Source organism: Schistocerca nitens, chromosome 1, assembly GCF_023898315.1.
Source record: "Schistocerca nitens isolate TAMUIC-IGC-003100 chromosome 1, iqSchNite1.1, whole genome shotgun sequence".
In the NCBI taxonomy this organism is placed as follows: Eukaryota; Metazoa; Arthropoda; class Insecta; order Orthoptera; family Acrididae; genus Schistocerca; species Schistocerca nitens.
The window spans coordinates 147,056,106-147,071,738 of NC_064614.1; the positions used below are offsets into that span (position 1 = coordinate 147,056,106).

General features: G+C 44.5%; 1 protein-coding gene across 1 annotated transcript in view; it reads left to right on the forward strand.

Annotated features, from left to right (window-relative positions):
• LOC126243507 (WD repeat and FYVE domain-containing protein 3) overlaps positions 1–15,633 on the forward strand; it is a 324,242-nt gene that overhangs the window by 79,419 nt on the left and 229,190 nt on the right. Inside the window, exons 12-13 of the mRNA XM_049948168.1 lie at positions 5,186–5,301; positions 14,436–14,675. Of these exons, the coding sequence (XP_049804125.1) occupies positions 5,186–5,301; positions 14,436–14,675 (356 nt within the window). The remainder of the gene's footprint in view (positions 1–5,185; positions 5,302–14,435; positions 14,676–15,633) is intronic.

Below are 15,633 nucleotides of genomic sequence, written 5' to 3' on the forward strand. Positions count from 1 at the left end.
AGTGGGATTCTCGTAACCAATGGGTCTTAAAAAGTTCTCAGTTCTCTCTTTCTCGTGAGTTTTATGATAGTTTTATGGACTGAGAGCTTATTGTGGGCACAATCAGTACAGGGGATGGATAAAAATATCGAAACGCCAAAAAGCCCAACACATTGCTGTGCCTAATACATCATAAGAAAACTGATGGCTTTCAAAACAGCTTTAGTCATCCCAGAGTGGTTACATACAGGTTCTGTATGGTTTTCAAGGGAATCTCAAATCATTCTTCTTGCAAAATAGTGGCAAGTTTAGGTAACTGTGATGGAGGTGGCTAGCGATCACGCACCTTTCTCTCCAAAGTAGATGACAAAGTCTCAATATAATTGAGATTTTGGTGACTATGGTGACCAGGGAAGATGTGACATCCTCGTGCTTGCAAGACCAGTTGTGTACAGTGCAAGCTATGTGAACAAGGACCCTGTTTCTTGGAGTACAGTATCATCATTGGGGAAAAATATTGTATCTTGGGATGAACCTGTTTGACTGAAATGGTCATGTCTTCTTCAACAGTAATGAGACTGTGAATAGTACCATGGGACCCATGAAACACCATGATATGGGTTCACAACAATCACTGAACCTCCACCATGTTTCACTCTTAGCTACAAGCATTCTGCATCATATGCTTGGGACAACATAACTCAGATGTAAACTCAACCAGAAGCTGGAAACAATTTGAAACAAGACTCATCCAACCAAATAACTTTCTTCCATGGCTCCACAACCCATATTTTATGGATTTGGCACCACATTTTCGTGTTATGGCCATTTGCACCACTGATATGTAGTTTGGCATTCCAGCTCACCTTGCATTTCCCAGTATGTAGAGCTCCCTTCATTTTGTTTTGGTGCTGGCAGGGTTCCTGAATGTGTCATCCAGTTCTGCAGTGACTTTTACAGCAGTTGTTGTCTAATTTTTCATCACAATCCACTTCAGTGACCTCCTGTCAGATCACTCAACATGCACTTTTATCTGCATTGTGACTTAGCCGGTAATACTTTTCCACTTTTCCTGGTATAAATGTTCAATACAGTCTCTCTTGAAACACCAGACACTTCCTTTGTGTTGGTTACGGAAACATCTCATGTTCAAATTTCACTTAGCCCTGACATAACGCACTCACAACTACACAGAACACTGTAATAAGCATGACTGACACAACATATTGAGAACACTGGACGTGGTCAGATACAACAGAACAATCTGCAGGCATATCTAGCACCTGCATTTACACTCCTGGAAATGGAAAAAAGAACACATTGACACCGGTGTGTCAGACCCACCATACTTGCTCCGGACACTGCGAGAGGGCTGTACAAGCAATGATCACACGCACGGCACAGCGGACACACCAGGAACCGCGGTGTTGGCCGTTGAATGGCGCTAGCTGCGCACCATTTGTGCACCGCCGCCGTCAGTGTCAGCCAGTTTGCCGTGGCATATGGAGCTCCATCGCAGTCTTTAACACTGGTAGCATGCCGCGACAGCGTGGACGTGAACCGTATGTGCAGTTGACGGACTTTGAGCGAGGGCGTATAGTGGGCATGCAGGAGGCCGGGTGGACGTACCGCCGAATTGCTCAACACGTGGGGCGTGAGGTCTCCACAGTACATCGATGTTGTCGCCAGTGGTCGGCGGAAGGTGCACGTGCCCGTCGACCTGGGACCGGACCGCAGCGACGCACGGATGCACGCCAAGACCGTAGGATCCTACGCAGTGCCGTAGGGGACCGCACCGCCACTTCCCAGCAAATTAGGGACACTGTTGCTCCTGGGGTATCGGCGAGGACCATTCGCAACCGTCTCCATGAAGCTGGGCTACGGTCCCGCACACCGTTAGGCCGTCTTCCGCTCACGCCCCAACATCGTGCAGCCCGCCTCCAGTGGTGACACGACAGGCGTGAATGGAGGGACGAATGGAGACGTGTCGTCTTCAGCGATGAGAGTCGCTTCTGCCTTGGTGCCAATGATGGTCGTATGCGTGTTTGGCGCCGTGCAGGTGAGCGCCACAATCAGGACTGCATACGACCGAGGCACACAGGGCCCAACACCCGGCATCATGGTGTGGGGAGCGATCTCCTACACTGGCCGTACACCACTGGTGATCGTCGAGGGGACACTGAATAGTGCACGGTACATCCAAACCGTCATCGAACCCATCGTTCTACCATTCCTAGACCGGCAAGGGAACTTGCTGTTCCAACAGGACAATGCACGTCCGCATGTATCCCGTGCCACCCAACGTGCTCTAGAAGGTGTAAGTAAACTACCCTGGCCAGCAAGATCTCCGGATCTGTCCCCCATTGAGCATGTTTGGGACTGGATGAAGCGTCGTCTCACGCGGTCTGCACGTCCAGCACGAACGCTGGTCCAACTGAGGCGCCAGGTGGAAATGGCATGGCAAGCCATTCCACAGGACTACATCCAGCATCTCTACGATCGTCTCCATGGGAGAATAGCAGCCTGCATTGCTGCGAAAGGTGGATATACACTGTACTAGTGCCGACATTGTGCATGCTCTGTTGCCTGTGTCTATGTGCCTGTGGTTCTGTCAGTGTGATCATGTGATGTATCTGACCCCAGGAATGTGTCAATAAAGTTTCCCCTTCCTGGGACAATGAATTCACGGTGTTCTTATTTCAATTTCCAGGAGTGTATATTTAAGCATGCATTTCTTGTGCTGTTTTCATGTTTTTGTCCAACCTCTGTATATTGTATAGAGATGACGCCACCTGGCATCCCTTGATTTCTCCATTAGTGTGTTGAGTGTATCTGATCTGGCAGCCATTGGATATCTTCTTTTTGAATAACCACATTTTACAACCTTGAGTATGTTAATTTCAGTCATTTGCTTGAAAGGTAATCAGTTTTCTGTCATGGACATGTACAGATCACTGTATCTAACTTATTTTAGTGTGCAACACAGATGATAGCTTATTTGTCAAGAATTTGTACGATTTTATTTTTCCTAATCATCTTTTGTTTCTGTAGATTTTAATTCTGTGTTTTTCGAAGCTATTTGTTGTTGTTTAGTACTGAGTCTTAAAGTGGTGGTTTTAATTCATTGGGGTCAATGTTGTTTCCCTCTGCATAGATAGCTGTTCATAACATACTAGTATTTATAAATTTTGTACCTATAATGTATCATAAAATTGGGCATTTCTGTTATTATTTAGTGAATGTTAAAGTAATGTCCTACCTATAGCCCATTTTAAGAAATTTGACAATGGACAACCATATATTTAAAAACAGTCGTGTATATAATAACAATGTGTGTTAATGGAACATAACTGCAGTATCTTTCTTTTGCTGATGGATTGTATTATTTGAGTTTAGTCAAATGAACTTCAACAGTGAAGGAGAGGATTTGCAGAGCATGTGTATAGATGCAGGGCAATTTTGAAAGGAGGCCAGAAAATCAGTTGTAATATGACTGAAGTAATGGATATTTCTCAGTCAAAAAGATAGTTGTACACATCGTGGACCACTGTGTTGGTTGACAAGAAAGCCATCCTCACTTGCAGTAGCAGCTAAATTCATAACCCACCAGCTTGATTGTACGTTTTGCAGTCGTGTGAGTATTGGTTGATTAATGTAATACTTACACACCAAATAAACACCCATAACTCTTGAAACTTCATGGGAGATTAAAACTGTGTGCCAGACAAGGACTCAAACCGGGACCTGTGCCTTTCGCGGGCAAGCGCTCTGTCGACTGAACTATCCAAACATGGATCATGGCCCACTCTCACAGTTTCACTTCTACTAGTACTTCGTCTCCCACCTCTCCTGCATACCATGCAGGACTCGAACGCCTAGCATGTGACAACTTTTTGAGATTCAAGAGTATCATTCTGGGAGCAACCATCTCAGATTCTCAAAGCAGAGATTGTGTGAAGGTCAGCTTGCTCTCTTCACTCACTTAGTGTACAAGTTTGTAGGTGGAGGGGTCTTGCTTGATGGCACATTTCTTGATTTCCAGAAACCCGTAAGTACAGCTTCACAACACAGTTCAGCAACTGAAATATATGCATATGGAGTATTGAGACAGGCATGTGGCCAGATAAGACTTCCCGGGAAACTTATGTTAATATCACATTGTTAATATGGATACATTGTATGAAACAAAAGCAGCAAATGACATGTCATAAGGAAGTGATATGTGACAGTTCTGTTCACACCATTATATAAATGACTTTGTGGATAATGTTGATTTGCAGTCTGCACTTGGTGCAAAGACCTGCAGATAACCCCAAAATTACTAAAATTTAATGTAATGTGCATAAATAATTGAAAATCCCTTGTATCATTTGATTACATAGTTGGAGAGTCAGTCACAACTATCAAGTATACAGTGGTTTCTATCGGGAGAAATTTAATATAGATTGGTAACATGAATCTGTGTGTCGAGAGGTAAGATGCCAAACTGTGATTTAAAGGAAGGTTCCTAACGAATTTTAAATTACCTATGCAGAAGTTGCTTTCAAAATCCTTGTGTGACCAATTCTTGAGTATAATTTGTTGTTCTGAGACCCTTGTAAAGAAGGATTAACAAACACCATTGGCAGTTGCTCCAAAAAATGCTGTACTGTCAGAATTCAAAGAGCCCATATTCCATTTTGAAACAAGAAACATATCATTTGTTGCATCTTGCATCCAGTGTAACAACTGTGATAGTAAAATTAGAGAAATTTGGGCTTGGGCAAAGGGCTACCACAGTGTATGCTTCTTTCTGTGAATAGAATAGTGAGAAGGAAGATTATTCTGGTACCTGTTATCCTTAACTAAAAAAAGATGCAGATATATGTTTACAAAATTCACTTTGGGTAAATGCCAAGATGAACCCTTCAACAAGGACGTACACAATACCTTTCCTGTCCTTCTCAGCTGAAATTCCACCTAGAATGTTGTCAGTGAGATGTTTAACCTCACTGTCTTCCTTGATCTGTTTAAAAATGTAAAAGATTTTACACATTGAATGTCATAACATTGTACGCATCCCAATTTTCAGAACAAACAACCAGTAGCCAGTATACAACTGTGATATGTGACTGGTTTTGTAACTGCCAAATCTAATTTTCAATAACATGTAATATGCACAAAAGATTTTCTCTAATTCTGTACTATTTTGTGACGTATCTTTCAGGAATTGTTCGTGAACTTTTGCTTGGTGCTGGAGGTGATGATGACATGGGAACTCTCCTGGGCATGATGCATTCCGCACCAGCATCAGCGCTGCAGCTAAAAGCCCACATTTTGAAGGTCTGTTATCAATTTTTTCAATGGTGTACTGGTAGGAGAAAAAAGCTATTCTACGGAAATGTTATGAGGGGCAGGAATGCATTGGCTGTCTAAACCAGTTGCCTTTGCTGGTGAATTATTGTCACTGTAGGCCCACTGAATGCATTCTCCACTACCACCAGCAGAGTTTATGATCTTGCAAAGCTAACCATGAACATCAAGTTTTTTGCACCAGAAAATTTTCTCTCTCCACCTCATAGCATTCAGTAAATACCAGATATTACAATTGCCTATGGCAGTCACACATACCATATACACACGAATAATCTGTGCCATTGAATAATCTGTGCACCCCAATTTTAAGGAGGAGGGCGGGAGGATATTGGCTTTGATTTGTTTTTTATTTACCTATAATTGTTCTAACATAATGATTCTATTTACCGCCTTTTTTGCCATCATCTGTTGTGGTAGTATCATTTTGTCATCGCCACCTTTCCATAAAGCGCCATTCTCGGATCCGTCCAATAAAATTGTGATAACACATTTTTTGTAATATTTTTCCACTAGTGGTAGCTGAATGAAGTCCCATGCTCATTTTACTCACTCACAAATCTGGGACAAATTCAGCCGCTTGATTTTTCCACTTGATGTGAACTTGTGGTTTTCATTGGCTGTCCATTGCATATATCACTGTTTAAATACGGCTTTGAATGGACAGTTTATACACACATCTAGTGATTGCAGGACAGATGTTAGGCCTCCAGGGATAATGACCAACTCAGTTTTCTCTTTTTGTAATTTGTCTCGCACTTCCTCAGCTGTATGTTTGCAGAAATTGTCCAGGACCAACATATTATGTAAATTCAGTAACGGCCAGGGCAACATTGCCAAATGTGAGTCACCCAGTCAACCAAGAGGTCATTGTCCATCCACCCTTTTGGATTCATTGATATTTTCAGAATAGTTTTCCCTTTAGGTATCACATAAGGTGTTAGCTTTCATCCATTGCCAGTTACAAACATCTTCACTGTACAATTTTGCTTCTCGTTGCCTCCAGTTCATATCATGATGCTGGATTACTTGTTCTGGTTTTTGGTTGTCGAGTGACATCTCAAAATAGACTGGAGTTTGATCCGCATTACCAGTATGCGATTATATAGGGTGAGTCAGGAGGAAAGGTGCATGCTTCGACGGGTGATACTACTGGTGATTCTGAAAAAAAAAAAAAACTGCTAACAAACATATGCCTTTTTCTTAAATGTCTCCAGGTAAACCAATGAACACAGCTAGGAATGGGAAAGTTGCAGGTGACGGTAAATTAAGATACTGTTATGTTATGGTTTGTTTAATTGTGTATGTTTCCTCGCAGAAGATGTTCGAACAGTCCCGTGTCAACTTCAATGCATGTTACTGCTCTTGTAGACAGGTGTTGTGTCGCCGATCAGAGCTCAGTTTTGCATTCCTTTACCTGGGCACAAGCATGTAAAATACAAGCAAGAAGTTCCTCTCTTGTGTCCACTCTGCGCTTGTAGACATCGCTCTTCAACCACCCTCACAAACAGCAATCCAATGGGGTAAGATTGGGTGACCTCGGTGGCCAAGCAATGACTCCACAGCGACTGATCCAACTACCAGGATACGTTGTGTTGAGATACTGTGTCACTGGCCGTACGGAATGTGTAGGAGCTCCATCTTGCTGAAAGTACATACGAGCTCATGTTGCCAAAGGGATATTCTCCACATATTTTGGTAACACATTTTGAAGAAACTCAAGATACCGTTTCCCAGTGAGACAGTTGTCTAAAATAACTGGGCTGATGAGTTGGTCATCAATAATACCGCACCACACGTTGACTGAGAAATGTCATTGAAAAATCGTTTCCACAGTAGCATGCACATTTGCGCATACATGAGAGATGCACGTGTTGTTGATTCTGTTGCAGATAAATGTTGACTTGTCAGTGAACAGAATATGTGGAATTAATTGCTCATTGGCATTGATACATCGACAGAATTCTTGCCGGGCGACAGTATCTCCTTCATGCAGATGTTGTACACTCTGCCGGTGAAAGGGATACAGACCATGCTCGTGTACTCTGCGTATCATTCGTGTTGTGGAATACAAAGTTTTTCTAGAGCTAGTAGTAAGATTGAGTTCCACTGCTTGAAGAATGTTCTGAATTTCATTAAGAGTTTGTTGTACAGGACATTCAGAGACAACATTTACACTGGGAAGCATACCATGCTCACGCTATCTGTGAAACACTCTGTTAAACACCCTGCTATCTGGCACTCTGCAATTTGGAAATCGTTGTTGCTATTCTTGCACAGCAAACCATAGACGAACACCATGTTAGCGTACTCTGCAAGTGTGAAGATCTGTGGCATTTTCAGTACACAATACTGTATTCGTTGTTCATGTAACAACACAGTAGTACCGTGCACTGAGACTTGAGGTAAAGAATTGCACCGTGCGCAAGTGAACTGTGTACTGGCAGGGCCCGAGGGGCTTGCCATTCATTTTCTGGGTACGGGCTTGGCAACCCCGGGATTCCGGATTTGGGGACTGGTAAGCGCCGCCAGTCCCCTGTCACAGTAAGCTGTGGGCATGCTTCAGTGACCACTGTGCAGTGCGGCAGTGGAACGTTGTGTGTCTCAGCGAATAGGGATCTTGGCTTGACTGCCCGGATCGCGAGGATGTAATAAACCTCTATAAAAAAAACTTCAATCTCGAGGTGTGCTGCGTGCTGATGAGACGCATGGCTGTTGAGGTGGAACAGTCATTAGCGGGCAACCTCTGGAGAACTTGCCACACCTCAGTTGTATAAGGCTTATTCAGGCACGTGGGGCTTTGTGTGAGTGGACTCTTCCTTCCGTAGCTGCTTGTGGGACCGAAATGTATCCTATGAAATCTTCTTTTTCTCCTCCCAGTGGAAAGGGTGGGCCAATGGAAGGTTCTAACACCCAGTCTATCAAGAGGACTCTCGTAGTCAGTCCCCCTGACTCCGGCGCTTCTTTGACGAGTCCAGTCTTCAGTAACAGAACGCATTCTGGTCCTCAGAATGTGTTTCTCATAGTGAAACAGGAGGAGGGTAGTGTTTCGAGAAGGTTTCGCCCTTCTATATACAAAAGGGTTTGGAGGGAATCTGTGGCTCCTTAAAATTGGTGCAGTGCTTGCGCAATGGGACCTTGCTAGTGGAAACTTCCAATTCCTAGCTGGCAACTAACCTCCACACTGCTAAATGCCTTGGGAAATATGCCATAGACACTGAGCTACACAGCATCTTGAATTATAGCAAAGGTGCTTTGACATGCCAGGATATAGTAGACATTCCAAGGAGGAACTGCAACGTGAGTGGGCTCCAGAAGGTATAGTTGACGTGCAATAGATCATGAAAAGGGTTGATGGGCATCTTATTAAGTCCGACTCCTTTAATCTGACCTTCAGTAGCACGAAACTTCCTGAGCATGTTAAGGCTGGCTTCCTTCGCCTTAGTGTGAAGCCTTATTTCCCGACCGCAATGTGCTGTTTTAAATGCCAGCGCTTTGGTCATACCACCTGAGGATGTAAAGGTGAAGCGACTTTTGGCAATTGTGGTAAGGCCGCTCATGAAGAAGTTGGTTGCTCGTCTCCAGCCAAATGTATCAGTTGCTCTGGAACCCACCCCATTTGGAGTAGGGACTGCTAAATCTTTTTAGAGGAATGCAAAGTCCAGTAAATAAAAACAATCAAGCATATCCCCTATGGTGAGGCCAAAAGTATCTACAAGTCGATGCAGCCTCCCACATTTGCTACATCTTTTGCGTCAATGGTTCAGAAGCCTACTCCAAAAGCAGATGCCTATATGCAGACGGAGGTGGCGAGTGTTGGCACTAACACCTGCAGATGTCAGTGCACTTGCGAGGCAGCAAATGTTTCAGAGCCTGTGGCCTCTGCTCGAACAGCAGAGAAGGGTACAGTGGCCAACTTGGGCCAGCCCCTGGCGCCTCCAACAGCTGAGGCTGTTCAGAAGCCCAGTACGGCCATTACCACTCCCACGCCAGCTCCACCAAAGCCCAACAAAATGCAAAAAGCTCCTATAAAGCAGGCACAGCAGGTCAGATCATGTGGTAAACCGTCTGACCATGTCGAAGTCATTTTACATGTGCTTCCTCTGACTCTTCCCCAGAGCCGATGGAGTATGATGTACGTGTGGGGCAATCATCTTGCCCCGTGACTGCCCCTCCACCTGCTGCAGTATCCCCACCCCGTCAGAAAGATAGGATGAAGGTGCTACCCGCATTGTACATGGCTCCCATACTTCAGTGGAACTTGCAGGGGTTCAGGACACATGTGGAGGAACTTCGTGTACTCTCTCAGGGTAGTCCACTGTGTGTGTGTGTGTGTCTCCAGGAGACTTATTTACATCCCTCATACTCCCCTGCGCTCCAAGGCTATACACTCCGCAAAAGGGATGACCTGTGTGGAGAGAGAACTGGAGGGGGTGTAGATCTTTTCGTCAGGATGGACTGCCACTCCTCACCTCTCTCACTTGTGACAACTTTACAAGCCATTGCTGTGTCTGTGCACGTGCATCATCCATTGACTATATGTTCCCTTTACTTCCCCCACATGATGCCCTTGATGAAGGGCCCTCACTGCCCTTATTACGCAGCTCCCCCAGCCATTCATCATCTGTGGTGATTTTAATGCCCACAATGTGCTTTGGGGCTCTACAATTACCTGTCCCAGGGGTAGAGCGATTGAGAGGCTCCTCCTGTCATCCTGTGCACTCTTGCTAAATGCGGGACAGAGCACTCACTTCTGCACAGGGACTGGGTTGTTCTCTGCCATTGATCTCTCGCTCTGCTCTCCAGCTCTTGCCCACAGTGCTCAATTGGAAGTGGCCAGTGACTTGTATGGAAGTGATCACTTCCCAATCTGGATTCACATGCCAGATGGTGTAGGCCCCGAAATGAAATCCCTACGATGAGTTCTCAGTAGAGCCGACTGGACACTTATAGCCAGTTGGCCCAGTTCGAACACTGTGCGAATGTCAAGGTGTGGGTGGATCATATTACCAAAATGGTCCACCACGCGACTGCAGCATCCATTTCACAGTCCATGAGCCACCAGAAGAGGTAACCTGCCCCTTGGTGGAGTTCAGAATGCCACTCTGCAATCAGGACCAGGTGTGCAGTTCTGCATAGGTTCCAATGTAAACCAACTGCTGAGAATCTTGCAGCCTTTCAAGTGGCGAGGGCAAAAGGTCGCCAAATTATTCGAGAGAGCAGGAAGAGGTCATGGCAACAGTTCCTGAATACCATTAATCGTTACACCAAAAGTTCCATTGTGTGGGAGAGCATCAGGAGAATTTGTGGGAGAGGAGGGAGGTGCCCATGGCTGCTGTAATGAATAGCAGCACTCTCCACATGGATCCACGAGACATTGCCCAGACTATAGCAGCATATTTTGCCACTGTTACAACAGCCAGTCAGGATCAGGGTTTCCATCACCATAGAACGGTTGCTGAGAGGTGTAGTTTGGACTTCCAGTCCACCTTTAATGAAATTTGCAACTGACCAGTCTCCATGTGGGAGCTGGATTGTGCATTGTCTGTGGCTCGTGACACATCCCCTGGTCACGACAGGATCCATTACAGTATGCTACGGCACCTCCCAAGGCGCAACAGAGGTATCTTTCTCGCACTTTTTAATGCCATTTGGGCATCAGGTCACTTTCCTGACTCGTGGCGTGAGGCAGTTTTAATTCCTCTTTTGAAACCTGGAAAAGACTGCGCATGCCCAAGTAGGTACCGAAGTGTTGCACTCACTAGTTGCATGGGAAAGACCTTGGAGCGGATAGTCAACCGCCACTTTGTCTGGATCTTAGAATCGTGGCAACTCCTTAGTCGCTTTCAGTGTGGGTTCAGGAGGTTTCATTCCACCTTTGATAACCTTGCCCTCCTGGAGGCGGCTATACAACAAGCTTTCCTATGCTGTCATCACCTTCTAGGTGTATTTTTTGACGTCGGGTAGGCCTATGGTACTACGGGCGTCTTATCCTAGAGCAGCTTCACGAATGTGGTTTATCGTGGTTGTCTTTCCATTTTTATTCAGTCGTTCCTCTCGCCACGATATTTTAGATACCAAGTCAGTGATGTCCTGCCTGATTGCTTTGAGCAAGAGAACGGTGCCGCTCAAGGTAGCGTTTTAGGTGTGACTGTCTTTGCCATAACTATTAATAGCATTACGCCCATAGTGAAAAGTCCTGTCCAGTGTTCCTTGTTTGTGGATGATTTCTCTGTTTTTTCCTCTTCTTCAAACCTCGCAACAACAACGTGTCAGTTTCAACTTACCTTTAGATGTTTAGATCAATGGGCGCAGAAGAGTGGTTTTAAGTTTTCCACCGGGAAGTCCGTGTGTGTTCTTTTTCACCATTCTTGTTCGATTTTAACATTTCCTGGATTGAGAATGAGGGACACTGTCCTTACTTTTAAAGACACAGTGGGATTTCTGGGGCTCATTTTTGACTCGAAGCTTATGTGGTTACCTCATCTTAGAGACCTGAAACAACGGTCACTTAAAGACTTTAAGTATTTTAAAATGTCTTAGCCACAGTACGTGGGGAGCAGACAGGACTTGTCTGCTCCAGTTTTACAGGGCTTTTGTGCAATCTCAGCTTGATTATGGGTGCATGGTGTATGGGTCTGCAAGACCTTCTTATTTAAAGATGTTGGATGTTGTGCACCAGAAGGGATTAGGTTGGCCACTGGGGCATTCAGAACAAGCCCCATACCAAGCCTCTGTGCAGAGGCTGGTGAACCACCACTTCATATGCAGCGATGGCTACTTATGGTGCAGCAGGCATATAAAACTATGTCCACACCATACACACCTGCATACCATACCGTTGCTCAGCTTCCTCTGGCATGGATTTTTCATAACTGGCAACAAGCAACGAGGCCCTATGGCATTCGCGCACAGGATTGCTTTTCTGCAATGGATATGGCTGGTCTTAATGTTTTACATTGAGGTTGGAGCAGATTTCCACCATGGCTCCTCTAGAGACCCAGGCTTTAGTTTTAGGTGTGCATCATGGTTTTACCGTCGTTTTTGTTGATGGCTCCAAACAAGGGAATTTCCGTGGCTGTTCTGTAGTGTTCCCTGATCATGTCACCAGGATTCGCCTGCCTGATGAATATACCATTTTTGCAGCGGAGCTCCATGCGATCCTGAAGGCATTGGAGCAGCTGAATCGTAATCGGGGCAATCGGTTTCTCATCTGCTCCGATTCCCTTAGTGCTGTACAATCATTGCAGAATCTGTACCCAGTTGAGGAGTTGGTCCAGCTGATATATGACCAACTGTACTTGCTCCACCAGTGGGGTAAGCAGGTGTCATTCTGCTGGGTGCCAGGTCATGTCGGAATATGGAGCAATGGACAGGCCGATCAAGCTGCCGAGGAGGCTTGCAGAGAGCTTGATGTAGCACAGTATCCTATTGCCTTGCAGTCTGTCATTTCTGCACTCCACAGGAAGTGCATGCAGTTGTGGGAGGAAGAATGACTGGAGGTGATGGCCAATAAGCTGTGGTTGGTGAAGCCAGCAACTCGGCCGTGGCGTTCCTCCTGCTAGTTGCTCTGGCGGGATGAAGTGACCCTTACACGTCTTCAGATCAGACACTGTCCTCTCACATATAGCTTTCTATTACGGCAGGAGGATCCCCCATTTTGTGATGCTTGTGGTGTGCACATCTCTGTCTGCCACATTTTAATGGAATGCACGTTATACCGTGATGCAAGGGCAGCGGCAAAAATTGTTGGGGATCTGCCCTCTATTTTAGCTGATGATGAGACGAATGTATCTAGCGTTTTACAGTTTTACAATGTGTCTGGACTCTGATCTAAACTTTTAGGCTTGCAGAGTGGCTGGCTCCTCCCTTTTTTTCCTTGTGGTCAGCCAGCCACTTCCATTGTTTTAGCTTTCTTCCTGTGTAGTCCATGTTTTACTGCTGGTGCCATGCTTCGTCCAATGCTTCGTTGTGGGTATGCACATAGTTTTACAACCTTTGTTACCTGTGTTTTACAATCTGTTTTATCTTCCTGTTCTGGGTATTTTCTTGACATCCATCTCAATCTGGTTTTGAGCAGGCGCTTGAAGACCTTGCTGTCGTGCGCCCATACAAACCTCTCCATCCATCCTGCATACTGACAAGGTTAGTAAGGACGATGCTACATCTTTCCCATTCCTAGTTGTTTTCGTTGGTTTACCCAGAAACGTTTAAGAAAAGGCATATGTTTATTAGGAGTTTTTTTGTTCAGAATCGCCACTAGTATCGCCCCTTAAAGCGTGTACATTTCCTCCTGACTCACCCTGTGTATAGGAATGTCCACTGCACAAATTTATCACATTGTGATGAAAATTCACTACTTTTACCTTGTAATGCCTGGAAGCTTTTGAGCGATGATAGTGTTGTTCGTTCCAGAAGCATAATCCATTTCAATTTAAAACTTTTGGTGGCCAGCCCCAGCTAGCTTTGAAACTGGTGATGTCTAGTTCTCTGGCTAAAGCAGTGCTTTGAGTTTGCTCATCTCACTAGTCACCTTGCATCCATATTGTCAATTGTCATCTACATATACAAAAAGCCTTTTTTCGAGGTCCAGGTGCTTCACTTTTTGGCAACGAAATGCCCAGTGATTACTGTTCGTTTCTTGAAGCCACATTTTGTTTTTTTGTCAGTCGTGAATACAACCCTCACTCACATCGTACTTTCTTCCTGTTGCGGATTCCAGTGTTCTCTGTTTTTTCAATAATTTTAAGTCTTTCTTTAGCTGTGTATGAGTAATAACAAGAACTTGTAGCAATAATTAACAAGTTAACACATGCTTAATAATTCACTTCTAACACGTTATTGACACATCACAGTCTGAGGCTCCAGCAACGCTATAGTATAACAGTCTATTGTTGGGGGCAGAACAGTGCTAACCTTATTACAATTAATCCGTGCACCCCAATTTTTCGTCCATACGTTCAGGAAAAAATATGCGCAGATTATTTGTGCATGTATAGTAGTACTGCAAGTTATTACCATTTATTACCAAGTTGCTGAAGTGTTTGAACTGGGCAAAATTTCTTACTAACAAAATTAATTTGATGATGTATTCTCTTTTATAGTCATTGCTGATTTGCCTGCGTGAAAGCCATCGATGCCGTACGGTATTTCGCAAAGTTGGTGGCTTTGTGTACGTAATGAGTGTTTTGGTCTCTATGGAGGGCTGCCTCTCTGGACAGCCATCTCAACCCTGGGAGAGTATATCGTACACCCAGGTGCTGCATTTACTGCACATGGTCTTTAATACAGTTACTGTTGCCATGCGCTTCGAACCTGCAAATGCCAAATTTTTCCATAATGAGGTATGTAATTTTTCAGATAAATATTTAGTAGTTGCTATATGTCTGTCCATATGATATTTTAACACAATAAAAATTGTCCTCTTTCTTGTATTAATGTTAACAGCATTATTTTGTATCTATAACAGACCCACTCCCAAATTCCTTTGTTGTTATTAATCATTTTCATCACTGTGACACTGGTATGTATCCCCTTCATGAATCCGGACCTTGCTGTCGGTGGGTGGCTTGCCGAATCGTAGGTGCTATCTGTTGAGAGACCAGACAAATGTGTAGTTCCTGAAGAGGGGCAGCAACCTTTTCAGTAGTTGCAGAGGCAACAGTTTGGATGATTGACTGATCTGGCCAGATCAGAACCAAAATGGCCTTGCTGTGCTTGCTGAATGCTGAAAGCAAGGAGGAACTGCAGCCTTAATTTTTCCCGAGGACATGCAGCTTTACTGCATTGTTAAATGATGATGGCATCCTCTTAGGTAAAATATTCCAGAGGTAAAATAGTCCCCCATTCTGACCCTGGGCAGAGACTACTCAGGAGAATATCGTTGTAAGGAGAAACAAAACTGGCATTCTGCGGATCGGAGTGTAGAATTTTGGACCCCTTAATTGGGCAGGTAGTTTAGAAAATTGGAAGAGGGAAATGAATGGTGGAAGTTAGATTTAATGGAGTTTGGTGGTAGGAGCAACAGAACTTCTGATCATGTGAATACACGGTTATAAATACCAAGTCATATAGGAGTAATGGAGGAGTGGGTTTAATAATGAATAAGAAAATAGGAATGCAGGTAAGCTACTATGAAGAGCATAGTGAGCACAGTATCATAGCCAAGATAGACAACGAAGCCCATGCCTACCACAGTAGTACAAGTTTACATGCCAACTTGCTCCACAGATGATGAAGAGGTTGAAGAAATTTATGATGAGATGAAAGAAATTATTCAGATAGTTAAAGGAGATGAAAATT